Source organism: Cebus imitator, unplaced genomic scaffold, assembly GCF_001604975.1.
Source record: "Cebus imitator isolate Cc_AM_T3 unplaced genomic scaffold, Cebus_imitator-1.0 Scaffold22, whole genome shotgun sequence".
Classification (NCBI taxonomy): Eukaryota; Metazoa; Chordata; class Mammalia; order Primates; family Cebidae; genus Cebus; species Cebus imitator.
In genome coordinates this window covers 10185206-10212508 of record NW_016107337.1, presented here as the reverse complement: position 1 = coordinate 10212508, position 27303 = coordinate 10185206, and the positions used below count along the sequence as shown (strand labels likewise).

General features: G+C 33.9%; 1 protein-coding gene across 1 annotated transcript in view; it reads left to right on the top strand.

Moving 5' to 3' along the window:
• Positions 1-14935: 14935 nt before the first annotated feature.
• HNF4G (hepatocyte nuclear factor 4 gamma) overlaps positions 14936-27303 on the top strand; it is a 27082-nt gene continuing 14714 nt past the window's right edge. The window contains exons 1-4 of the mRNA XM_017521894.2: positions 14936-15137; positions 19490-19658; positions 23249-23343; positions 26545-26651. Of these exons, the coding sequence (XP_017377383.1) occupies positions 15002-15137; positions 19490-19658; positions 23249-23343; positions 26545-26651 (507 nt within the window). The 5' untranslated portion in view covers positions 14936-15001. The remainder of the gene's footprint in view (positions 15138-19489; positions 19659-23248; positions 23344-26544; positions 26652-27303) is intronic.

Sequence of the window (27303 nt, the reverse complement as noted above, 5' to 3'; positions counted from 1 at the left end):
TAAAAAAAACCCAAGTCATTGCAGTAACACACTGATTATAACTGATGAGAAACAAATAATTTTGTATACTTCTATATTTTTCATAGAAGTATTGATAATTGTCATATCTTTATCAAATAATATTCTTATTGTAATATATGAAATATAATGTAAACATTTACTAGAAGACACCTTTTAATTTTAATTAAAAATTAATCTGCTGTGAGATTATATCTCAAGGAAGTATGAGTATACTTATATACTCATCATATAGATACAGTAAAGTGCACAGATTTTCCATCTATAGCTTGATAAAATTTCACAACTATACATGCCTATGTATCTACAGATTGGAATTTAAGCACAGAGATATGAGGATTTTTTAAAGACCTATAGTGGACACACATTTCATATAGTGTGACTTTTTATTAATGTATTTATTAAATAAAAATGCATGATGTAAATATTATATATAGTATTTTATTAGGCATCATAAGGTATATGAATAACTGTGCCAAGTTATAATGTAAGGAATTTCTTTGAATTTGGGAGGCACATAAATGGAAACTTTAGTCAACAGTTCAAAACATTCTACAGCTGTTTGCCCAACCTCATCTTCCTTAGAAAGGAACAAAGACTCAAGAAATCGAGTGATCACTCTGTCTGATTAAAATGGTAATCTTGAGAAATGTTTCATTATTTAGTATTGTATCATGCTCAGCTTTGAAAACCTACTTGATGTATTTATGTCCTATGTTAGATGCTTTATATTACAGTAGCCATTAATTTATTTATCAGAATTATGACATTATATAATAAGTATTTTAAGACCAACATTCTGTATACAGTACACAGGATAAAATGGATGGAGAAAAGATGGAGGAAGTAAATGTACCCAAAGGTGATATTACAATACCCTATACAGGAAGTGATTTCACCTTGAATTAGGAAGACAAGGGGAATGAATAGGTAGAGATAAATAAGAAAAGTGTTATTTAGGATAAATCAATATAACTTTGCTATTGAATTGATAAAAAAAATTAAAATAGACAGAATTTGCTGTTTGTTAAGACCATAAGTGTACCTATCTAGTATATAGGTTATTTTAAGAATAATTATACCAAAATAAAATTAGGGAAATTATAAAGGCAAGCTTTTACATTTACAGTGGGTAAATGGGTTCCAGTGTATGTATATTAAAACTTGTATTAGCCTGTTTCATAAATATGACAGTTTGGGCACAATGACAGTTTTTGCCAGGTGGTTTTCATTCTTCCTAATGCCCCAGCTCTCAGTGTTAGAGAAGATAAGAGGACAGATGAGGTCATAGCAGTAAACCCACACTGAGAACTAATGAGACAAAGAGTTGTCACTGTCTTGGCAGTTTTAACCAATAACACTTTCCAACATCTTTTCTATTAATATTTCAGCTTTAATGAGCAATTATTACCCTGTGCAAACCACCTCTGGGACCTGAAAAGACATGGAATGTGCTACCTGACACCTCACCTCTAAGCCACCTAGCTCCATAGGTTCACCTGTGATATTTTATTAACCTCATAGCAGTGAGATTGAATATTTCGGTCCACATTTACATTGCTGTGGCAGAGTTTTACTGTACGTGAAACAAAAGCACTCTAAGAGAAAAAGAACTATTCGACCAATTAAGATATAAAATTATATTTTATAATGGAGCAATCTCTGTAAGAAAAATTTGAAATCATATTTCTAAATAGTGCTGGTAATTTTAAATGCCTGAGATTCCAAAGGAAAATTGAATAGCAGCAAAGTAAAGAATGAACCTTAGAGAATATTTGTATTTATGAGGCGGATGAGGAAACAAACAAAAAAAGGAGTTGTCGCAAATGTAGAGGATGAATCAGAACCTAATAAAAAGTATTTACTGCATTTGGTAAATATTTTTACCAAATATTGGAGGGAGATTTCAAATGAAGCTAGAAACTGAAATATCAGGACTCAAGAAAATAGAACCGATCTTCATTATTTGCAGATTCTATATTTGTGAATTTTCTACTTGCTCAAATTTATTTATTTAGAGACAATATCTCATTCTGTCACCCATTCTGGAGTGCAGTAGCATAATCATGTCTCAATGAAGCCTCGATCTCCCAGGCTCCCAAGAAGCTGTGACTACAGGTGCTCATCACCACACTAATTTTTTTTTTTTTTTTTGTAGAGACAGGTTTTGCCATCTTGCCCAAGCTGGTCTTGAACTCCTGAGCCCGAGTGATTCTACTGCCTTTGTTTCCCAAAGTTCTGGGTTTAAAGGCCTGAGCCACTGTACCTGCCCTCAAATTTATGTTTAACCCTCAAATCAGTACTTGGACACTTTTGCATTCATTCTTTGACATATGCAGAGTGGTGGAAATGTTTGAGTTATGCAATGCGCAGATTCCCAGTTGAAGTCTGAGGCAATGGGCAATACTCTTCCTTCTTGTTTCAGCTTTCATGCTGTAAACAAGTGTTCCTTTTTTAAAAAAAATAAATTTTTAGTAGAGACAACAGGGACTCAGTCTGTTGTCCAGGCTAACAAGCATTCTTTTCACAACATATTTAGTGCCATGTTTTTCTCATTTTTGTGCTTTTTTTGGTGATTTCACTGTTTAAAATGGTCCTCAAGTATATTGTTGAACTACTGTCTAGGGTTTATCAGAGGAAAAGGGCTGTGATGTGCCTTATAGAGAAAATATGTGTTAGATAAGCTTTCAGGGATGAGTTATAGTATTGTTGGCTGTGAGTACAATGTTAATGAATCAACAATATGTATTAAATCAGTGTCTTTAAATAGAAACACACACAAAAGAAAGGTTATATATTGATTGGTTCATGAAAATGTTGCGACCAGAGGCTTGTAGGTGCATAGTCCTGTTTTTCCTAGGAGCAGTGGTTTGATATTTGCTAATTCAATGTTCATGATGACCCTTTAAAAAGTAATTACAATGGATAATGAGAATTGACATACAAACATATATATATACAGACACACGCATACACACACATCTGTTTTGCGTTTAAGAAGTTAAAGTAGAAAATTATAGTATACCAGTATTAGTTACAGTCTCCAAGAATACAACTACAAAAACATATTTTGGCAGTTAGTAAATTTCATTATATTACACACAATCAGAATTCAAATAATTTTAATATTTCTTTCTGAAACTGGTGCACCATTTAGCTGTTTTGATACCATAAACAAGTAAATTTTATAAATGTAGATATGTGAGATCTTTCAGTTATTGTGGTTGACTAATTTATAATATGTATCTTTGAGTGAGTCTATATTAAGATTTTTCTTTTTCTGTGCAAATTAGGTAAAATTCAATACTTTCTCTGCTAACTTTATTTAAACAACGCTTCTTGAGCTCTCTGTTATTTGGTAGGAATTTAGTAGTCCAGAGAAATCAATTGACTCTTCTACCAAAACACTTTTTGCCTTTTTGAAATGTTGAATAAAGGCTTTAAACCTGATAGTAATACCTTTATCTCTAACCTTGTTCATGTGAGCGTGCGTAATTGTGCATTTTGCAATTTCCTTGTCTCATTTGTTCTCTGTTTATCTGCTTACTCCTAGGTCTGGGAAAAGTGATAATAATGGGTGGCTCATGTAGTAGGTAGAAAAGGAAGGCGAGTCCATGGATATCTAATCTATGTCTTGGTACTAGTGGCATGCCATAATATAGGCCTATCAAGGCTCCTAGAAAATTTTTTCAGCTTTAAGTTTTTTGTTAGATACACTGCCAAGATATAGATGAGACTATAATATGGGGAAATATGAGTGGTTACATTTAGGCCTCATGTTTGCAGCCTTAAAAACCTCAATGAAACATATTTTCTCTACTTTCAAGATAAAAGATTTGAACAATTGATATAACTCTCTCACACTATTCCTCTGATTATCAGAGGAATAAAAGGCATTTTTAGTAATCTATCTATTCTTCTGTAAAATACTTTATGTTTGAAAAACGAGGTCCCTCATAGAGCAAGGTCAGTATTACGGGAGAATGACTCATTTAATTCTAAGGCTGTAACGTATTACAATAGTTTGTCTTAAAATGGTTCAATGCAGATGTCATAGAATGAGTTCAGACAGGTCTGCACACTCCAATTCATAAGAAACTGTTACCTCTCTGTTTGTATTTATGAAGCAGGTTCTCTAGTTTCATTGTATAGTGATGCCCAAAAAGTAAAAAGCCTAATCTCCTTTTTTCATGTCTTTCTTATGTATTAGTCTGTTCTCACACTGCTATGAAGATACTGAGACTGGGTAATTCATGAACAAAAGAGGTTTAATTGACATAGTGCTGTGTGGCTGAGGAGACCTCAGGAAACTTGCATTCATGGCAGAAGGCAAAACAGGACACATTTTGCATGGCAGCAGGAAAGAGAGAGGGGAAACCATCACTTTAAAAACCTCAGATCTTGTGAGAACTCCCTCAGTATCATGAGAACAGCATGGGGGAAATCACCTTCATGATCCAATCACTTCCCACCAGGTCCCTCCTTCGATACATGGGGATTACAATTTGAGATGAGATTTGAGTAGAGACACAAAGCCAAACCATATCATCTGAGCTGTAGGTAAAAGTGGGATATATCTTTCTCCTTTAACTTTCTAGAAATGCCATTCTTTCAAAAATATGTCTAGAAGACAGGGTGGAGGTAGGGTACCATTTTCTACTGTAGTGAGGATGAGTGATGCTTATTTGTTCTATTAGTTTAATATAGGAAATAGACTATGATCATGTAAGTGAAATTAATTACATAATCACCAAATAAACTACAAAGAAACCGAAAAGTGTTCCATGAGAGAGAACTATAGGGAGGATTTACTTAAAATTAGATGTGAATTTCCTTTCGATAATTTCTACTTGAATTATTTAGGCAAACTCAGGACTCCTGTTGTATTTTTTAAGATTCTCAGTTTGGATCCCTTTTCTCATCACAATATTTATCTTATTTTTAAGTTTTTAAAAATATTTAATTTTTAAACACATAATTTTGTTGTCCTCTCCTCCAAACCTTTATTCAACTACCATCCACCTTTCTCAAGAAGGGGAGCTACCAAAATAAGCTGGCAGTAAGGCCAGGAGGGTGAGAACAAAGCAGAACAGAGTAAGTGTGCAGAGGCCACTGTTTCTTGCTCTAGATGTGAACCTGGGGACCTGTGCCACAGGGCCTTGGAGCAAGAACCAGAGTTCCAACCAAGGTACCTGGACCTATCCAACTCACCTCAAGGATAGATTGTGCTAGTCTAAATACGTATATCTGGAGAGCTTCTGATGTTCTAGGCCTCTGAAAAAAATAGTCAGCTGTGACAGTAAGCTGACTTCCCCTATCCCCTATTCTTGATCTTCACCACACTTTGTAGTTGAAGGCATCACAAGAGCCTCTACCTATCACCTTGCAACGGAACTGGCAATTTTTTTGCTGTTCTAGCACCTGCCCACAAGGTTACTGTGCCTTACACTGCTGTGTGACTCTATTTATGATACTCAGGCAGGCAGATCTGGGACATGAAGATGAATAGACCCACCAGTAATTAAAAAAACAAAAACAGCAACAACAAAAAACATCTGAGGAAACCCAGCAGCCAGAGAAAGGAAATATAAGTAGAACACTTAGGTGGTCAACTGGCATTTAGGCAGAATTTCTGCACCTGGTTGGTGACAACTAGAATAAAATAATAAATACTTTAGGTTTAAATCATTTTCTAAAACCAAAATGTATGATTTTGAGTTCAAAAATTTAGAAGAATTCAGTGAGAATATGGTCCCTGTGAAGATCTAAATTAGTGGTCTAGAAGGTGCACTAACGTAAATATCTGACAAGAGCAAAGCTGCAAAGAGATGGTAATCCTAAAGGAAAGCATACGAGACAGAAGACTGTGGCAGGCATTGTTTAGTGTGCTTTTTTTTTTTTTTTTTTTTNTTTTTTTGAGAGAGGATCTCACTCTGCTGCCCAGGCTGGAGTGAAGTTGTTCCATCTCAGCTCACTGAAACCTCTGCCTCCCGGGTTCAAGTGATTCTCTCACCTCAGCCTCCCCAGTAGCTGGGACTACAGGCATGCATCACCATGCCCTGCCAATTTTGGTATTTTTTTGATAGAGACTAGGTTTCACCATGTTGGCCAGGCTGGTCTTGAAATCCTGACCTCAGGTGACCCATCCGCCTTGGCCTCCCAAAGTGCTGGGATTACAGGCATGAGCCACCTTGCTGGCTTCAATGCACTTTTTGTCTCTAACTTAGGTAATCCTTACAAGAACCCTTTGAGATAGAAATTCTAGAGAAATACAACATTTGAGTAATAAAAATTATGTAATAGAAGAATAAAGAAAAAACAGACAGTAAAAATGTAATACAAGAATTCTCTCTTGAAGAAGAAATGTTAAGCACAGATAGAGCTCATAAAGTTCCATGAAGGACTATAACAAAATAAAAAGATGCACTCCTGGACATATGATAAAACTCAATTCCAAATATCAACAGTCAGATTTAGCATTTCAACACAAGAGGTTAGAATTGATAGATTAAAAGACATTGACATATTCTCTTTCCACTATCTAAGATATTATTTACCTTTTAAAGAAAGGTATTTTCTACTCAGTTTTATATTTTTATACTTTGTCATCTTCATTTAAATATGTATGAAATTTATTTTTCTATGTGGTGTGGCATATGAGTCCAACTTACTTTTATTTATGATAATAAAATATCGAAATAATTATTTAAATAAAATATGCTTTTTTTCACACACATTTTTGTTTTATACAGTCAGCCCTTCATATTTACGGGTTTCATACTCACATATTTCACCAATGACAGGCTGAAGATATTTTTAAAAATAAATAAATAATAATAAAATAAAACAAACAGTTATGATGACTACATAGCATCTGCATTGTATTAGGTATTATAAGTAGTCTAAAGGTAATTTAAAGTATTCAAGAGGATATGCACAGGATATATGCAAATGCTATGCCATTTTATACAAAATGAGCATCTGAGGATTTTGGTATCTGTGGGGTTACTGAAACTGTCCCATGTGGATACCAAAAGACAACGGTATTCATTTGCCATATACAGCAGATAAACTTGAATTTATTTTTTATCTCCTAACCTATTTATTCTTAAACACAACTATTCTGTTTTTATTATAATGGCTTTATATTATGTTCGCATATCAGATAATATCATCTTTGCTATTCTTTCATTTATAACTTTTTCTATTTTAAAAATTTTATTCTTTAATATGAGTTTGAAGTCATATCATCTAAAAACTCCTCTACCTCATCAAAAATAAATAAATAAATAAATAAATAAATAAAACTCAAATGTAGCTGGCTTTGTATTTAGAACTGCATATGTTATTTTGAGACAAGAGTTATTTTTATGATACTAGCTTTAACATATAAGAAACTGAATCTTTATTATTGTTTTCATTTCTGGATGATTATTTTCTAAAATGTTATTTTCGTAGCATTTTCCAAGATTTATACCAATTGTTTTTTCCTTTTGCTATTATTAATGCTGGAACATAAAAAAAATAATAGTGAGATTGCATAAGCTTGTAGCATTTTAAGGGAAATGTTCTTAATACATTACTGGAAGTATGTTCAATGTTGTTTCGGTATATTTTTAAAATAATGTTTATGTGGGCACCTTCTATTCCAGTGCTTCCTTTTTATACCACACTGTATCATGCTTCCCAAACCTTACCTCTTATATTTAACCCTGGAGTGGAAGTGAATTGGGGCAAAGAACGTCTGGAAAGTCAGGATTGGTATCACGATGTAGATATGCAATCATATACAGGAAACTGCATCCAAAATGGAATAAGTTTTTCTTTTTATTTAAACTAGCCCCAGGCTAGTAATCCTATATGCATATTTTACTACTTCCCACTGAAATACCCATGACTAAACTACAGTGCAAATTAAGACAGACATTCAAGAGTCAGACAGTACAGGGCGTACATCTCTATGTAGCTGCAAACCAATAAGTTTTTTTTTTCTATTATAGAAGTCTAAATGTATAGAATATTAATTCTGTTTCTCAATCCAGCTTCATGGATACTGTAGAAAAACAATGGTTCAGCTATTTGTCTCTTTATACAGATATAAATCTTTATCATTATCATAATGAACATTATTTTATCATGATTACTTAATTATAAGCTCCATGAGGCCAGGAATCTTCTCAATTTTTTTCATGCAGAAATACCCAGTCACTAGAAAAGTATTTCACAGATAAAATGTATTCATGTACTCAGTGTAAATGCTATACACTTCAAAGTTTATTATTTGCATATGTATTTTATTCATACTTTCAATAAGTATTTGTGGAGCATTTACTGTGTGACATGCAGTATTCTAGGCACTGTAGACATAATAATAAATGGAAAATAGAAGGTCTTTGCCTTCATAGAACTTACTTCTTAAAGCAGTGGTTCTCAGATTTTGCTGCACATTGGAATCACCTAAAGATTTTTTTAAACACTGATACCAGCTCCTACCTCCAGACTTTCTGATTTAATTCGTGTCTGATGCAACTGGAAACTTGGGGGCCTTTAAAAGTCCTCCAGATAATTGTAATGTGCAACAGAATTTTTTAATCAGTGGCTTAATATATAAGTTAGGCATTAAGCAATTACAGATTTCTTACTTGAGAGTGATAACAGATTGTGTTACAAAAGCCACCACTTTACCCACCATGTTCAGTTCACATTATATTCGTACCTTTACTATTAATATCATTTTAATTATGTCCTATATTCTTGCACCAAAAAAAAGTTCCTTGTGGTATTTTTGAAAAACTAACCAATACTATTTTTCTAAAAATACATTTATCTAAAAGGAGGTGAAATATTTAACATTTCAGTTGAGCCCATTATACATCTGCCTTTATTAAATGGAGGCGCAAACATTGTTTACTTTTATCCCAATCAAATATCTCATTAAAAGTTGCTCTCCATATGTATCTACAAAAGCTTTAAAAAAGAATTTTGAGCAGTTCTTGCCTACTTGACTCTATATATAATCTATTATTGTATTTTATATGGAGAAACTTTAACTCTTATTTATATATTTATTTATTTATGTGGCTTCCAGATGCTTAAAAGTAAGTTCATTATAGTGCATTTGTTTAAAATGTTCAAGTCTAAATTGCACTCAGCATAGTGAAACTGCTGCTATTTTTCTTAAACATTATACCTCTTCAGAACATATTTGCCATAGGCACTGGCCTAAACTGATAACTTCTTTCCCTTCATTTTGCATAATGCAGCAACTTTGGTTTCAGAATGCCACCACAATCTTAAATATTCTGACTAGCTTTGCTGAGTTTGCAGTAGCAATAATGATAATACCCATTGTAAAAAGGAAATGCAGAAATAGTGACTGTCAAATCCTAACATGTTCCTTATAACCACACTTTATTTTCCTTACCAGTATATCTATACTCCAGTTAATAATTTAGTACTAATCAGCTCCTTATCTTCTGAAAAGGAAAGTCTGCTTTGAATCACAAGGCAGCTGACCTTGAAGGTAGGTTTAATATATGCGGATTTCTTATATCAACTCAAAGTTTTTTACTCAGAGCATTTTCTTGGTTACATTTAGCTCTGAGCTGTGCAATCCTTATTTTGTCTATCCTAACAGTAACTGATTTAATAATGATATGGTTTTTACTCTTCTTTAGTTTTGGATTTTACATTTATTTGTATAACTAGTTTTAAATCATGCAGTGTTTTAATGTGCAAATAAAATAAATATGAATAGTTAAGGCAAATCATAAATACTAGAAAGAATATAGCATCTTTCTAAACAAATTCAGCTATTTCACAAGGTGCTTATGTATATCTGTCCACTTTCTTTAGATTTTACTGTCACATGGCATTTTTTAGTAGTGATGTGATAAAGATTTAAAATTGGCTCCTTGGATGAAGTTTTGGGAATTAAATATCAGTATGAAGTGAGAAATGAGCTAATGAATTTTATTTTTGTAAAACTATGTAAGCAAAGCTATATTATTATTATAGAGCTATGTAAGCAAAGCTATAGAAGTTAGTTTAAATTTTAAAAATTTTCAGCAAATTGAGGACAGGAACATGTTTCAAAAATAAGGTCAAAGTTAGAATGTTTAAATGTTGGTAATAACTTTGGTTTAAATGTGTTAATGAGTTAGTGTGATTGCATAGATCTAAACAGAGCAACAAAAGAAAAAGATTTAAAAAATTTTTGTTTATCTAAAAATTACATATAATCTTGGCTTTATGAAAAAAATTTATAAAGCTCTTTGAAAATAGAATCCCATCATAACAGACAATTTCAAACTTCTTTGTATGTGTATGGTAGTGACTTGCCTTAAATATTAAAATACCTATCTTTGTTTGTTGTAATTTTTGAATTTGCTTGTTTTCTCCCATCAAAATTAGAAGAAGAAAATACCAGATTTTCATTTCAAAAGAGGAAGAATGGTTACATTAGAACAGTGGCAGCAAGGAAATATGATTTTTTTTAATTGAAATTCTTTTTGAGAAATAAAAGGGGACTTTGCTTTGAACTAAAAGGCCATTTTGTTGAGTAGAGTTCTCCACTTAATGGTTTCCTGATTACACTGAAAAGTACACTGGGTTGATTTAGATTATTCTTCTTCTCATCTAGCTTTTAGTGATCACGTGTGCAATCTTTATACTTGAAAAGTAGAATATGAAAATAACAAGAAACTACAGACGTGCTTTGGAGATTGATATGTAGTGCTTTTGCTAGTGAAAAATAATCTCAAAGAAATAAGTTTAGGAAACAATGTTAACTCCATTTTACAATAAAATATTTATATATTGGTATTAGCATTCCAAATTATTTTCATGAATAATAGTAGCTATTTCTACTATTATCTTGGAGAATCAATAGTGAATTGAGTTGTTGCCTTCTTTAAACACTATGATGTTTTCACTGCTTGTTATGTCGCCTTAAAGAAATATAAATAAAATATTTCACATGCTAGTTTAGAGAATCATTGCTCTGAGAGAAATATGTTTCAACATCATTGCTGTGCTATTTAAAATTGACCTTTTATCTACAAATAATGTCATTCTCTCTAGAGCATTTGACCTGGCTAGGGCTAAGATGGCACATGTTAGCCTACAAAACGAGATTTCATGAAGTAAAAGTAAAGTTTTGCTCAATTTAGAGAACAAATACTGGAAAGTAATGTTAAGAGAGATATTCAGTAGTTCACAGTTTATCATATATTTATATTTTTTGATATATATTAAATTTATATATCTTTAGAAAATGTGTGCTACTTATTATAAATTACTGTTTTATGTATTACTACATATGAGTGATGTGTTTCCCAATTAAACCTTTAGAAGTAAACTTAAAAGCACTCATAAATTTCTGTTGAATGTAGGGTTTAATAACACAGGTCTCATTTATTTAAAGATAATTTTTTCTACTACCACCTAGGCATAAAATTAATACAGTGTTTTTATTTGTTTGTTAGTTTGTTCCACTTAAGCTCTTAATCTAATGTAGCCTTGATGAATTTACCCATGTAGAATACTTGATTAAGCCATAATGAAAGGCTGCTTGGCTGATATCCATCAGTCCGTTTGCTGAAAATTACTGAATTTAATGTGAATATGTATAAAGAAACACCATAACTATGTCAGGTGTCTAAGGTTTATGTAACTTAATTTAATGGTTTCATTTTGTTCAATTGTGCCATACACGTTTACTGAGTTATGAAAACTCCACAATCGCTAATGAATGTGAAACACAAAGAATTAGTATTGAGTATGCTGTTTGTTCTCATTATGATGCATAACTAAAAACCTAAAATTAACTGTAACTTAAATTATTTCTCTGTGACTTCTTTTCTTCTTTTTTTACTTTCTCATTCTCCCTCTTCATGCTCCCTTTCTCCTCTTTAAATAAATAAAAATATTCTGAATATGGCTTAACTCGTTTTATAAGTAGAGAGGAAGATTGGTTATAAAAAGGAATATAAGTTAATTTATAAATAAAAGTTATTTCAAGTTAAAATCAATACAAGAGAAACTCTAATTTCCATGTAGCCAAAACTTGAAAAACTCAAATTCTCAATTTCCTTTGTAGATCATACAAATTAGTTTTCAGGGTAGGCACATCTTACCAACTTTATACACTTATCAAGAATCATTTGGATTTGTTACCTAGTGTATGACTGCCATTTGTTCTTGTTATTTCATTTAAAAATTGTGCAATCTATTACAACATGATCATTAAAAGGCTTTTATTTTATTTTTTTGAGACAAAGTCTCACTCTGTTGCCCTGGCTAAAGTGAAGGGGAGTGATCTTGGCTCACTACAACTTTTACCTCCCAGGTTCAAGTGATTCTCCTGCCTCAGCCTCCAGAGTATGTGGTATTACAGGCCCATACCACCATGCCCCGCTAGTTTTTTTTGTATTTTTAGTAGAGATGGGGTTTTGTCATGTTGCCCAGGCTGGCCTCGAACTGCTGGCCTCAAGCAATTTTCCCACCTCGGCCTTCCAAAGTGTTGGGATTACAGGCGTGAGCCACTGTGCCTGGCCAAAAGACTTTCATTTCTTCCTCCCCTATAGAAACCATGGGAAATACTGTGGAAGTACATAAAAGCCAATTGTTTAAAGTATAGACAATATTTTGAAAAACTAAAACTCTAGAAGGCTTCTAGAACTTTTGCTTTGGATTGCTTTATGGGTGGCTTTAACTTTTTCTTCATAAACAAAAATTTTCTAGAAATCAAAGGCAATGTATGAGACTTATTAAAAAATTAGTTAAGAATCTTAATCAGTGGATTCTTAGTGAAAAGTTCTTTGTTTTATAAACAGTAGCAGCCAGCAGCCATATCCCCCTATGTAAAAGAAGCTATGAAGTAAGGATATACATTTTTTATGACTTTCTTTTTAAATTATTTTATTTGCTTAATCAGTTCCATAAATTATGAGTCCTAGAATTTAAGAAAAGAGGGATTCCACTGTGCTTTGTACTCTCCTCCAGAGAAAAGCTGAAGAAATTCCTTCCTTTGCTAGGCTGAGGCTGACTGAATTCCGTGGGTGTTTCTACATCTGAAGATCATTACAAAGACTACCCACTTGAGGAGGTATGCATGCTATTCAGATCTACCATATCTTCTGAAAATTCTTGAGTACTTACTCTATGAAGTGAAGAAAACAATTTACAGTAACAAAAATGGGACACAGGTTTCTTCTTAAAAGCTAGCTCTGATTAGTTGTTAATTGCTGCTTGAAGAGCTGTGCTGAGATCCACCTGTAGCCCCTTTCACCTGAGAGTTGAATGCTCTGATCCAGTGATGTGAGTCAGCCATGGGAACAGACTGGGGTGGAAGGACAAAACTATGACAGCATTGTTCTCCTGAGCTACAGCCACATTTCTTTCAGTGTTTTCCATATCTATAAATAAAATTTTTCTGTCTTTTTCTCTTTTACCTTTCCTTCTGTTGGGACATTTCCATCAGTGACATCCCTCTATATTGGTTAGTTATTTCAGAGATTAAAAAGTTTGCAGGCTCTGCACAATTCGCCCCTTTGGTTCCTATAGAAAATATATGTTTGTTAACTCATTTAAAATGAGGACCACTTCACACAAATAAAAACCACAGACTAACAACCACTTCTGTCTACTTGTCTAAAAACTGAATAACCTATGTCTAATCTTCATTAAAGAAAGTCAGTCAAAAAAGAAAGTTTATTTCAAGATATCATCCTTACAATTAAGAGTATACAGAATATGAGGACAAGAGGACTATTCCAACGATCGCTGTTTGATTTAGTGAATCTGGCTGGTAAATTGACTCTAAGCTATTTTCTTTACATTTTTTCACCTGGTTTAGAGTACTTTAAGAGACCAGACTTCCCAGGTGGAAAGTACACTAATTTCTAAGACAAATTATTCATAAGGATGATGGTGTTAAAAAATTGGTTAAGAAATATTACTTTGCTGCAATCTTTAATGAATGTGGAAAAGGACATTCTGAATTTCCAATGTAAATGGGGCTGGAAATCTTTCTTGAAAAATAACATCGACAAACATATTTTCAGAAGTAAAATATATTCATTGAGTACTATTGTCTAAATATTCCCCAAACCCTAGATGTTCCTTGTCAAATATACACATAAAAGATATACTGTGCTATACAGATGAGGGTTGACAATAGGAATATATAGATCTACATATGTTAGAGATGATTTTATTTTAGTTCAATGGCATCAGGCTTCAAAAGAAATGAAACATGATATATGTAACAACTATGTAAATGCCTCTAATGTACTAGCAGCTGTACTGCTTCTGTGCTTGAGAAGTTTACTGACATAAATGGGACACAGGCCCATAAACAGATAATTAAAGAGAATATTGTTAAAGGCCATATCGGGGTTACGCCTAGGGGCTATCAGAGTATGTCATACATCCTCAATTTTCAATTTACAAAATTTCCTTTACTCCAAAATAAAAGTAGCTTTATTGTTCACTTAAGAAAACTTGAAATTGTAAAGTGTTTACGGGAAATGGTAACTTCCAGACTTGATTTACCAAATTTATAAAAGTAAAGTAAGTGCCGTTTTTCAGGATATGAAGTATGTGATTTCACCTCCTTAAATGGGATACCTGACATTATTATTACAGCTTAAAACCTGTGAGATTTTCTTTTCAATTTTTAATTCTTCTCTTAATGATCTCATTTATTGTCTACTGGAAATCAATTTAGGAAATCATGTTAGTCCACTAAGCACTTCAGATAAGGCTATTTCACGAAGCATTCCAAGATTATCACAAGGAATTGCTTTCATATGCCATAAAAGAAGAAATAAGCTGAATATGGCCTGCCAAAGAAGGTTACAGTTTTACAGCCCCTTCCACTGCAGCTCTTAAGTCACTCATTTACATTAACTTTGGATTATCACTCACAGATTGAAAGCAAAACACTCATCACACACTCTGGGCTCGTGGTGCCACTTGTATGTGTGTTTCTAAATCAATGATGAGGGTATCAGAACCAATATTGGACATGGACATGGCAAATTACAGTGAAGTTTTGGATCCAACTTACACAACTTTGGAGTTTGAAACTATGCAGATTCTATATAATTCAAACGGTGAGTTATCATCTGTTTATATACGTAAAGAAAAGTAAATATAATTGGAGAAGGTAGACTGAGCTTCCAAAGGTGGTGGCTCAATGTTTTATTATTTTTTTTTTTTCTGGAAAATTTACGTCTTTCTTTTAAAGCCACAAATCTGAGCTTTTGCACTTGCTTACAAAATTTAAGTTAATAATGTTAGGGCTATTTTATCTTAGACGTAGAAAAAGCCTGGTTTTGTGTAATAAAGTAACTTCAGAATTCTGTCATGGGTCAGTTAGAGTTAGAGAGTTAAAAAGAATAGATTCAGCCATTATTTTATTTGCTGTAAATGATAGTAATAAGTAATATTGGCAGATTGGCTGTGAAAGTATATTTTCTATGCAATGTTTAAAATGACTTATGGAACAAAGTTTCCACAGAACACTAGGGAGTTTTACTGATTGTCTACTCTTTTCATTATTATTCCAGTTCTCAAATGCTACTGATGAGAAACTGCATTTAAAATACTATCAGGTTTTTGCACTGAATGCTAATATGAAAGGAAATAAGGTTTATATTATAACCTTACTTGTCAGGCTAATGTTTAGCTGCACAAAGCTGTTGGTATTTAATTACTGTAACATTTTAACTTTAAATAAGACACGAGTTGTTTAGGGTTTGTGCCTTTATGTAGTACAGCTTATTCTTGACTTTGAATTTAGACTTAATTCCTAGGAAAAAAATCTTGTTTAAAATGTGTTATAGCTGATAGAACTCCTAAGATTGAGCAATTATGTATACTTTGGAAAATGTGTGTGTGTGTGTGTGTGTGTGTGTGTGTGTGTGTGTGTGTGTGTTTAATGCAAGACTGAGAATATATCTCTTGTACCGAGGAACTCTCACTAGTCTACTGCACTGTACAATTTGTATGACTGGTGTTCTGGTTCTATTTACAATAAGCAGTTCCTTCTTAGTGGAGGTTTAAAAAAATAGTCAAAAGATGAATTCTGAAATTTTAGCACAAATACAGTTAAAATAAATCTGTAGTGCAACTTTTAGGAAGTCCCTGTTTTGTGTCTTATGTTTAGACATGATTAGGGATATTTAATAGAGTATTTCATCAGAATCATGACTTTAAAAAAACACTCATGATTAAGAAATGGTAGGGACATAATTACCATAATCATAACATTTATTTACTATAAGTGTTTAACAAATATACTAAAATAATGAATTTGTATTGCTACATGCAAAGTGTGATGTAACTTGTTTGTAATAATGTTGTCAGCAACATGTAAGTATGGCACTAAACTTGAAGCAAGAGGTGAATTTTTCATATTTCTATGTAGTCTCTCAGAATACAATAAATTCCAAACAGTTCTAACTTTCATATTGCTAATATCTGTGTTGTTAATGCTACCAAAAGCAAAATTTGCAGCATTTTAATCCTATAACGTCACATGACTAACTCTAAGCATATGCTCATTAAGGTTTTTTCCAACTTCATGAAATTATATACGACAATATTTGTCTACTCAGAAGCAGTAATAAGTAGCATATATGTAATGTCATAAAATGTAATCAGGACATAACAACCTTTAGTTTTATCCTTTCGTTAGACATACAATAATCAGTTGTTAATATATTTACAATTTTATAATAAAGTTTTACTGTATTACATATTTAATATCTTTTGAATGCATACAGATTTTGAAGATGTAATCCACGATATTAACTCATTTAAGAAATATTTATTTTATTATAAATATCTACATTTAAAAAATAATTCTTCCTTCAGAACTATGTATTAGATGACCACTATATTCTGGGCATAATCCTAAAAGCTGGAAAACAGAGGAATATATAAAACAGATACATTCTCTACCATCATGGGTTTGTAAAGTCGGTTAGAGTGGGTTTGTAAAGATGGGTAATAAATGAGCAGACCAATACAGAATATACTTTTCAGAAATAAAGTTATTTTAAAAACTATGGCCAGGTGTGGTGGCTCACATCTATAGTCCCAGAACTTTGGGGGGCTGAGACAGGAGGATCGCTTGAGCCCAGGTGTTTAAGACCAATCTGGGCAATATAGTGAGACCTTGTCTCCACAATTAAAACTTTAAAAATCAGCTCGGTGTGGTGGGCTGCCCCTGTAGTCCCAACTACTTGGGAGTCTGAGGCGGGCGAATTGCTTGAGCTCAGGAGGCCCAGGCTGCAGTGAGCTAGGATTGCACCACTGCACTCCAGCCTGGGTGACGAAGCAAGACCCTGACTCAAAGAATAATAATAATATGTAAAATACGCATGGCTTTAGGTTCTACTTAAAGGACAGATGGGAGGTGACTTTTTAAACATGTGTTCAGAGGTTTCACAGAAAATGTGAAATGTTAACAGAAACTTGGTAGCTAGCTCAAAGATAGGTTTAGGGAAGATCTTTCCTCCCAGACAGAAGGAACAGCAAGTGAACAAATTCTGAGATGATGGAAACAACAACAAAAAAAAGAAGACAATATTGCTGGAGAATAGTGAGCTGGATGAAAAGTGGTACCAGATACTGGGATCAGAGATTGGGGGGAGTTGTAGTGGGGGGTTGACATGCAGGTTTTACAGCCTATGGTAAGATGCCTATGGTTTATTCTGTATCTCATTATAACAGGGTCGGATGCAGAGGGTGACATGATGTGAATTTCTTTTTAAAAAAAGTTATTATTATACTTTAAGTTCTGGGATACATGTGCAGCACATGCAGGTTTGTTGCATAGGTATACATGTGCCATGATGGTTTGCTGCATCCATCACCCCATCATCTACATTAGGTATTTCTCCTAATGCTACCTCTCCCTAAGCCTCCCACCCCCTGACAGGCCCCGGTGTGTGATGCTCCCCTCCCTGTGCCCATATGTTCTCATTGTTCAACTCCCACTTATGAGTGAGAACATGCGGTTCTTGGCTTTCTGTTCCTGTGTTAGTTTCCTGAGAATGATGGTTTCCAGCTTCATCCATGTTCCTGCAAAGGACATGAACTCGTCCTTTTTTATGGCTGCATAGTATTCCACGGTGTGTATGTGCCACATTTTCTTCATCCAGTCTATCACTGATGGGCATTTGGGTTGGTTCCAAGTCTTTGATATTATGAACAGTGCCACAATAAACATATGGATGCATGTGTCTTTATAATAGAATGATTTATAATCCTCTAGGTATATACCAAGTAATGGGATTGCTGAATCAAATGACATTTCTAGTTCTAGATCCTTGAGGAATCGCCATATTGTCTTTCACAATGGCTGAAGTAATTTACACTCCCAAGAACAGTGTAAAAGCGTTCCTATTTCTCCAATGTTGTGAATTTGTTATAACAAGATCATTTACGTGGCTGTGTGGTAACAAACAGTAGGGCAGCAAGAATAGAAGGAATAAATTTAGATAGCAAGCTGTTGCCATAATCTAGAGGAAAGATGATGGTTGGTTGAACAAGGATGTCCATGGTGAAAAGTTGTGGATTAAATATGTATTTCAGGCCCGATGTGGTGACTCATGCCAGTAATCACAACACTTTGGGAGGCTGAGACGGGTGGACTGCCTGGGGCCAGGAATTCAAGATCAGCCTGGCCAACATGGTGAAACCCTGTCTCTGGTAAAAATACAAAAATTAGTTTGGTGTGGTGGCACATATCTGTAATCCCAGCTACTTGGGAGGCTGAGGCAGGAGAATTGCTTGAACCCCGGAGGCAGAGGTTGCAGTGAATGCAGATCGCACCCTGAGCGACAGTGGAAACTCAGTCTCAAAAAATTAAATAAATAAATAAAAAGTATTGTAAACATGGACTTACTAAGGGATTGGTTATAAAAGATAAAGGAGAGAATACAATAAAGACCCACAGATTATTGGCCCTGGGAAATTGGATGGAACCATTGACTGATATAGGGAGACTGAAGGAAGGAAGAACAAGTTCTAGGGGGAAAATGAAAGAGTTTTGTTTTTGATATGTTAATTTACAATTCTGATTAGATTTCACAATGAAGTTCTTCAATAGATGCTTGGGCATTTCAGACTGATGCCCATGGTTGACATCAGGGCTAGAGATAAAATATTGGACTTGTTCATCCTACAGCCAATACTTACTGTCATGGGACTGATAAGCTTCCCTTGGAAAAGAGTATAGTTGGAGAGCTAAATCTATGGTGTCTCAAAGTTAAGTGTTCAGAAATAAGAAAGGAGAGCTTGGAACGGAAGCAGGCAGTGGTTAAAAGGGAAACACCAGTGTGGGGACTCCTAGAAGCCAACAAATTGACTGTTTTGAGCCTATAAATAATTAGTCGAACAATTTAATCAGGAAACAGTGCCACCTCTAACTGCAATCTTCCTTTTTCATTGACAGATAGTTCTGCCCCAGAGACAAGTATGAATACCACAGACAATGGTGTCAACTGCCTGTGTGCCATCTGTGGGGACAGAGCAACAGGAAAACACTATGGGGCATCAAGCTGTGACGGGTGCAAGGGTTTCTTCAGACGCAGCATTCGCAAGAGTCACATTTATTCTTGCAGGTACTTTAAATGCCCTTTTAGGAGAGTTATCTCTACAGGTGTTTCAGTTTGGCACGCAAAAAGTAAGAAAAGAAAATTCAGAGCTTTTGTATATCTGTAAGTCTATAAATAAAATCTCTAAACTGCGGTACAAGTAAGAACGTGTAAGTATGTATTGCAGGATGTATTCACATAGGTGGTTCTTTTTTATGAAACATTTTAGACCTATAGAAGGTATGTAAAAATCCACCTATCACCCAGTTTAGACCAATATAGTTGAAGCCTTTAATGGACACCTCCTCTGTCACTTTTCCTCCCTTGCCTCTTAGAGGTAACTACCATTGCAGTTTTGTGTTATCTTTTCCTTGTGTTTCTTTATTGTTTACCACATGTTCATATACCTCTAAACATTTTAAAATCTGCATTTAAAAGCTTTTTCAATATGAATATTTTTCTTCATGTTGATTTTTTAAGTGCCATTACATCCCAGGCCTAAAAGCAAAATTATAAAAGTGCGGATTATTTTGGTAGTTTGCTGATATTAATGAGTGAAATTTAATTTTCAGTCCTAAAATTTAAAATGTATTTCTTATGCCATATCTTTTGTCATTAAATTTAAATGTTTTGTCGGATGCTTATGTAACTATATTATATGTGTCACCCATTTCCAGTAGGCTGTTTCCTTGTTTCTTTAATTTTAGATTAAAACCTAGTCAACATCATAACATGATTTAAGTATACATTTTCATTTTTATTCATCTATATGACTGTCCTCGAACGCAGATTACATTTAAATTGAATATAGGCTATTAACAAAAATGACTGATTAACAGAAAAAAAAACTGTGTTTGTTCCATCAACAAAAGATATGTGTAGAATTATATTCTTTTAAGAACAAGTTGGACATTTAGGAAGAAATTAACTCTCTCAAAGTGTTGCCATGTGATTTCCTGGGGTACTACACAAGTTAATATATTACTACCCAAATATCTATCTAGTTCTCTGGTAATCAGGTTCTCTAGTAGTATTTCAAGATGCTTTGAAGCAGGTTAACAGAACTATAAATTGCCCACTTTAAAAACTTTCTAGGTAAACAAAAAAAGTGTATTTAGCTGAGTTTTGCTTTTATTTACATTAAAACTCTGAAGGTAAAAGGTAGATCAATTTCCTTCATCAAAAATACTTTTCTATGAGTAGTTCTAAAGATCAGTAACTAAAACAAATACAAAATAAGCTGTAAACCATACCTTCTGGAGCCATGTGTTCTGTTAAAAGTGAAATACATGTGTGTGTGTGTGTGTGTGTGTGTGTGTGTGTGTGTGTGTGTGTGTAATGGTGATCCAAACAACTAAATCCAACAACAACTTGTGAGAATCAGAGAATCACAAAGGCTTCAGGATGTCTGTCCTTTCCGTATGGAAGGGTGGGAAAGGAATGCTCTCAGAGCAGTTTTTAGAGGTTTAAAAAGTATTCTAACAACAGATACAGTTTAAATCCTGCACCTTCATATTAGGAATGCTACTGCCAACCTAGCTTTCTGTATTTTAGTATTCAGCAAATGTTATAATTTTTTATTTCAAAAATGGTTAGAATATTGATGCAAGTGTAGGGTCATGGAGGTTTTCTGAGATCAGGTTGTGCTGGTCTCAAATTTATCTATTTTCTTAGATTACAAAATCCCATTTCTATTCTAACTGCTCCATCACACTGAGGTTGGGCTTTCCTTCAAAAGCACTTTTAATTGCTGTTTCAATACTTTTCATGTACGTTTTTCACATTAAATGTACAATTTGTATGCATACTCTATTAGATTGTGATTTCCTTGAGTAGAGGAGACAAGTAGTGTTAATCTGTTTAATCCCTACACCAGGATCTTGTATGCTGTAGGTGCTTAATAGTATATGTTTATTCAATTTTTATTATTAATTTAATGTTAATTGAATGTATTCTCCTTGTGTATTTTATCATTCTGGTCCTCTCTCCTGAGTCACATCAGCCATTTGTTCCCAAATGAGCAATACCTTGTTCCTCACTCTGAAAGCACATTTCTCTTCTAGCCCAATTTGTTGATGATAGGTTTTGCTTCTCATTCAATTTTAAGTGGCCACCAGTAGTTTTTAGAAGAAATACTTTGTATAGGTCACAAAATACATGTCTTTATTCTTATCATTATCAACTACAAATAAACAGATACATATCAATATGCATGGATAATTTTGCGCCAGAATTTTGAAGAAACGTTAGCGTTTACTGTTTGTCCCCAACTATTTGAAGTATGTTCACACAACAACATTTAGGGCAAGTACTTCTTATTTTACAATTATAAACTGGTGTTACTTAACATCCCCAAGTTCTGCTGAGAGTCGATGGTTTTATCGACTCTCAAGCTCAGATTTAATTTCAGAGACCGCACTGTTTTTTTCATTTGTTTGTTTGGTTAACTACACAAGTCAGTTTTTTAGCGTATCCAGAGTCGTGCAACCATCAATACCGTAAAATTTGACCATTTGTATCCCCTTATAAAGAAACCTTTAGCAGTTACTCCCTCATTTCCTCCCAATTCCCTCCTCAACAATATGAGGCCACTACGAATCTATTTTCTGTTTCTACAGACTTGCCTTTACAGGGCATTTTGTATAAACAAAATCATATGATATGTGATCTCTTGTGTCTTACTTCTTTCATTTAGAATAGAATAGGTTGCCAAGGTTTATCCATGTTGTAGCATTTATCAGTACTTCATCACTATTTACAGACAAATAATAATATTCTACTGTGCCGGCATACCAGATTTTGTTTTTCTATCAGTTGATAGGCATTTTGATAGTTTCCACTTTCTGGCCATGATGAATAACGCTGCTATGGACTTTTATGAACAAGTTTTTAATGTGTGCATATGTTTCATTTCTCTCCATGCAGACCAAGCATGGCATTGCTGGGTTATACTGTAACTCTATGTTCAGCTTTTTAAGACAGTGCTAAACTTTCTTCTAAAGCAGCTGCATCATTTAACATTTTAACCAGCAATGTACGAGGGTTCCAATTTTTCCACATCCTCACCAACTCTTGTTTTTCCTTTGTTTCATTTACAGCCATTCAAATGAGTGTGAAGTCTTACACCATTATGCCAACTGTACTCTCAGTGTTGTCCTCAATGACTTCTTGATGTATAATTTGCCATTTAGGGTAAACTTCAGTGGGATGTGGGGTACACTTAAAATTAATAGAAGAATATTTAAAAAGAGAAAAGCAAGAAAATGCAGAGCCATGAAGTTCTGATAATAGCCTCCTTCATACTGAAATCATTTGGCAAAAAGCAACAAAAACTTGTAAGCCAAAGATTTTCAAAACTAGGTTTGGCTTTCATGACTCATGATAGAAATGGCTATGCACACCAGCCAAAATGAAGATAGTCATTCAGTTTTATTTTGCTATAAAGACTGAGAGGTGAGGCTTGTGTTTTCACGCACATCCTGATTGTGAGACTGGGAAGGTCATAGTTGATTGTTCATATCAGATGTGACAATACATATTTAAAACCCATTTGTCTGTTTGCTTTTTTGTAAATCATCATTTTCTGAGAACTAATATATCTTTGTTTGATGTTATAGGTTCAGTCGACAATGTGTTGTTGACAAGGACAAAAGGAATCAATGTAGATATTGTCGATTAAGAAAGTGTTTTAGAGCGGGAATGAAAAAAGAAGGTAATAGCAATGATGATGATAATTAACATTGTTGATAAAAAGTGATAAACATACACACACATTCTCATTGATCACAATAACCTTTTTACATGAGTTCTCATTTTCTTCAATATACTAAGGAGGAATCTATGGTTCCTCAAGTAAAATAATTTAGCCCAAGGACATCCAGCTATTACGTATTGTAGCCAGTATTTATCTGGTGACTATCTGATTATAGATATCATTTTCTTCACCACTACATTGTCCAAGCAACAAAATTATTGACTAAATAGTATCCCAATGCTCTGTTAGTGGGTTGAAATTACAGACTTTTTTTTTTTTTTTTTGAGATGGAGTTTCGCTCTGTCAACCAGGCTGGAGTGCAGTGGCAAAATCCTGGCTCATTGCAACTTACTGGGTTCAAGCAATTCTCCCGCCTCAGCCTCCCTAGTAGCTTGGACTACAGGTACACACCACCACACCTGGCTAATTTTTGTATTTTTAGTAGAGACAGGGTTTCACCATGTTGGCCAGGCCGGTCTTGAACTGTGACCTCAAGTAATCCTCCTGTCTCAGCCTCCCAAAGTGCTGGATTCCAGGCTTCAGCCACCATACTTGGCACAAATGCATATTTTTGTTTTTTAATAAGAACTGAATATCTTTTTTCTTTTGATAAACATTAACTGAACATCTACTTTTTATGCATTCGTTTATTTACTGAATACTTATTGAACACTGCAACTTTCCAAACACTTTTCTAGGTGCTGAAGCTTCAATAGTGAATATAGTAGACAAAATAATCCTCCCTTTTAGAGAGCTTCTATTATATTAAGGGACCGAGACAATAGGCTAGATGTGCTATTTTAGTGTCTAATTTCATCTTGAATATATTAAGTAATCTGATTATAATCTCCTATATTCTAAATATGATTAATTTAGAAACAAATGTATTGAACACATTCTAAACTTTTGACAGAGTGTAACAGCTACAAAATTCTATGTCTGTCAGTTTTGCTGTTTGCTCATGCCTATCATATGTGAAGAGATATTTTCACAACTATTTCACAAACTATAAAGAAACAAATGAAATCGCTATACTAATGAAGTGTAAAAGATATTAAACCCATCTTGAGCATAGATAGAGTTTTCTTTGTCATTCAATATTTTAAACATACAAAAATACCGTTAGTTTTGTTCAGTTTGGTAGTCTCAAAGACAACAAAAACTAAAGTTCACAAAATTAAAAAAGAAGCACTTTCTCACTTAAAGAGTGATTTATTTCTAATTTCATAGGAAGCTGTATTTGACTGTTTACAGGATTAATTGCATACTTGGTCAATTGCCTTCCTCCATTCTACTTGAACCCCATCCCTATTCCCACTAAACAATCCTACATTTTTTATAAGTTTTACAATTTGTGAAGTGCAATTATGTTTTAAAATAGGGAAATTTTATCTTCTGTTTATAAAAGAATATGTTAATTTTCTTAAATAGATTGGAAAGTAATTTTGAGTTTCAAAGTTGATGTATTTCTCTTCTTTACACTAATAGCATAGTAGCAAGATTAATTCAATAGAAACAAATAGAAACAGTTTTATGTCAAAAAGGATAGCAGTGAGAAGATTATAAATGTTTACAATATCTTTTGGCATTTTTCTAAAGAATGATCATGTAAGTGAAATTCATAGAAGCATAGCTAATGTCTTAATTTTTTATCTCTGCATATACATTTCCAAATGAGTCAGTTTAGGTTAAAAATCAATAACAATTTCTGTAAAGCAAAAAGAGCAAGCTACCAGTAAGTATGATTTTAAAATAAAATATTAATGATTCACTCCAACTTACAAACAACTAACTCTGCCTTAAAGGCAAAAAGTCCTGTAATTCCTCCTTCAACTTAATGAAGTTGACATTTAATAGTAAGTTTTGGGTCTTTGCTTGGCCAAAATCTATTAGATTTTGGCATAGAAATTGGTAACTTTCTTTAATAAAAGCATATTTGCAGGAAAAAAAATGATATTTTAATGCTTTGTTTTTCCAGCAGAACAAATTACAGACTTAGCCTAATAATTTAGGGGCTACCCGCCTTGTTTCCCTTCTCTTTGTCAAATGGAAGATAATTTTACCTCTTAAGTTTTTTAATTCAGCTTTGATATTTGACTGATTTTATTCTCTCTCTCTTCTTTTTTAAAAATTCTTATCTTGAGATGGAATCTCACTCTGTCACCCAGGCTGGTATGCAGTGGTGCGATCTTGGCTTACTGCAACCTCTGTCTTGGGTTCAAGCAAGTCTCCTGCGTCAGCCTCCCAAGTAGCTGGGACAAATTTTTATATATTTAGTAGAGACGGGGTTTCACTATGTTGGCCAGGTTGGTCTCGAACTCCTGACCTAGTCTCACAAAGTGCTGGGATTACAGGCATGAGCCACACCTGGCCTGATTTTATTCTCTGTATAATAAACATGTGAGTTAATATTCCCCCTGTTATTCTTCCTTATATTTAAAAATTCAGTTTTCAGGAATTTACATTACTCTTTTTTTTTTTTTTTAATCCTGAAGTGAAAAAGCAGATCTACCTCTCTCTTAGAAACCTATATAACATATAGGATTTCTTCACCTTTCCAAAATGCTGGTACTCAAACCTCAATTTTCTCAGAAGAGACTGCTACCTGGCACAACTTTTGCTTTATTAATATTGGTAAACTGTCCCGTGGATGGTGTTGTATAAGAGATGATAATATTATAATCCTAAATCATCTTAACTAAAAAAAGTTTACTTTTCCATTTTTGCTAGTACTTTATAGAGGAAAGAAAATGGAAGTTTCAAAATCTATGACTCATATCTTTTGACAGTGAATACACTCTTATCTTTGACCTGGTTAATCTTAAAGGCAATGATCTTCCTCTAGTTATCTTATGGTTTTATTAACTTTGACAGAATAGAAAATCACCCTGTTAAAAATACGGCATGGCATAACTGGCTGACTCAACACTAGCATGCACGATGTCACGAAGTCCCAAACAGCAATGTTTTATGAGCTCTAGTGACAAACCTGACTATTCCTATTTTTGAAAGTAGTACAGAATGAAAACATCTTGTCTTTCTCCCAGTCTTTTAGTAAGACCCTTTCTCACTTTTTTTTTTAACTTAAAAAACCCTCAAATGCTGTATCCTAACATACACTAAAGGGAAGTGCTCAATAAATATTGTTTTTCCCCCTAGCTGTGCAAAATGAACGTGATAGAATAAGCACCAGAAGAAGCACATTTGACGGCAGCAACATCCCCTCCATTAACACACTGGCACAAGCTGAAGTTCGGTCTCGCCAGGTACCTGCGGCACGCCAGCATCCAGCCCTATTTGATAAAATCAAATGTCCATTTAGGCATCACGCTAAAATAATCTAAGTGTGCTCATTACTAAATAAGTTACATCTACACATATTTAAGAGTTTTATGTTGACAGTTTCAGTGGGACTGCTGACTTAATTTTGACTATTTTTGAGCAAGGCTATTTTTAAATGAAAAAAATGAACTTCAGTCTAAGATTGTTTTTTAAAAAGTTTGCTTACAAGGTTAATTAAAAATAATGATTAGCACAAAGCTCTGGGGGCAGTATTTTATTGATTGAAGGTGTACAGCCAGCTACCACAACTTTGGGGGCATTTGGTTGAGATTTGTTATCAGAGCTTCTTTCCTTGAAAATGGCTTCTGGATTATTGGGACCTGATTTGGAAACAGACATTTAAATGAAGAGTCAGAATTCAGAAGACACAGAAGAAAGAAAACTTAATCATTTTATATTTCTCAAATATCAGTTCCACAGTTGAAAAAGTAAATCATGGCCGGGTTTGGTGGCTCATGCCTGTAATTCCAGCACTTTGGGAGGCCGAAGCAGGCAGATCATGAGGTCAACAGATTGAGACCATCCTGGCCAACACAGTGAAACCCCGTCTCTACTAAAAATACAAAAATTAGCTGG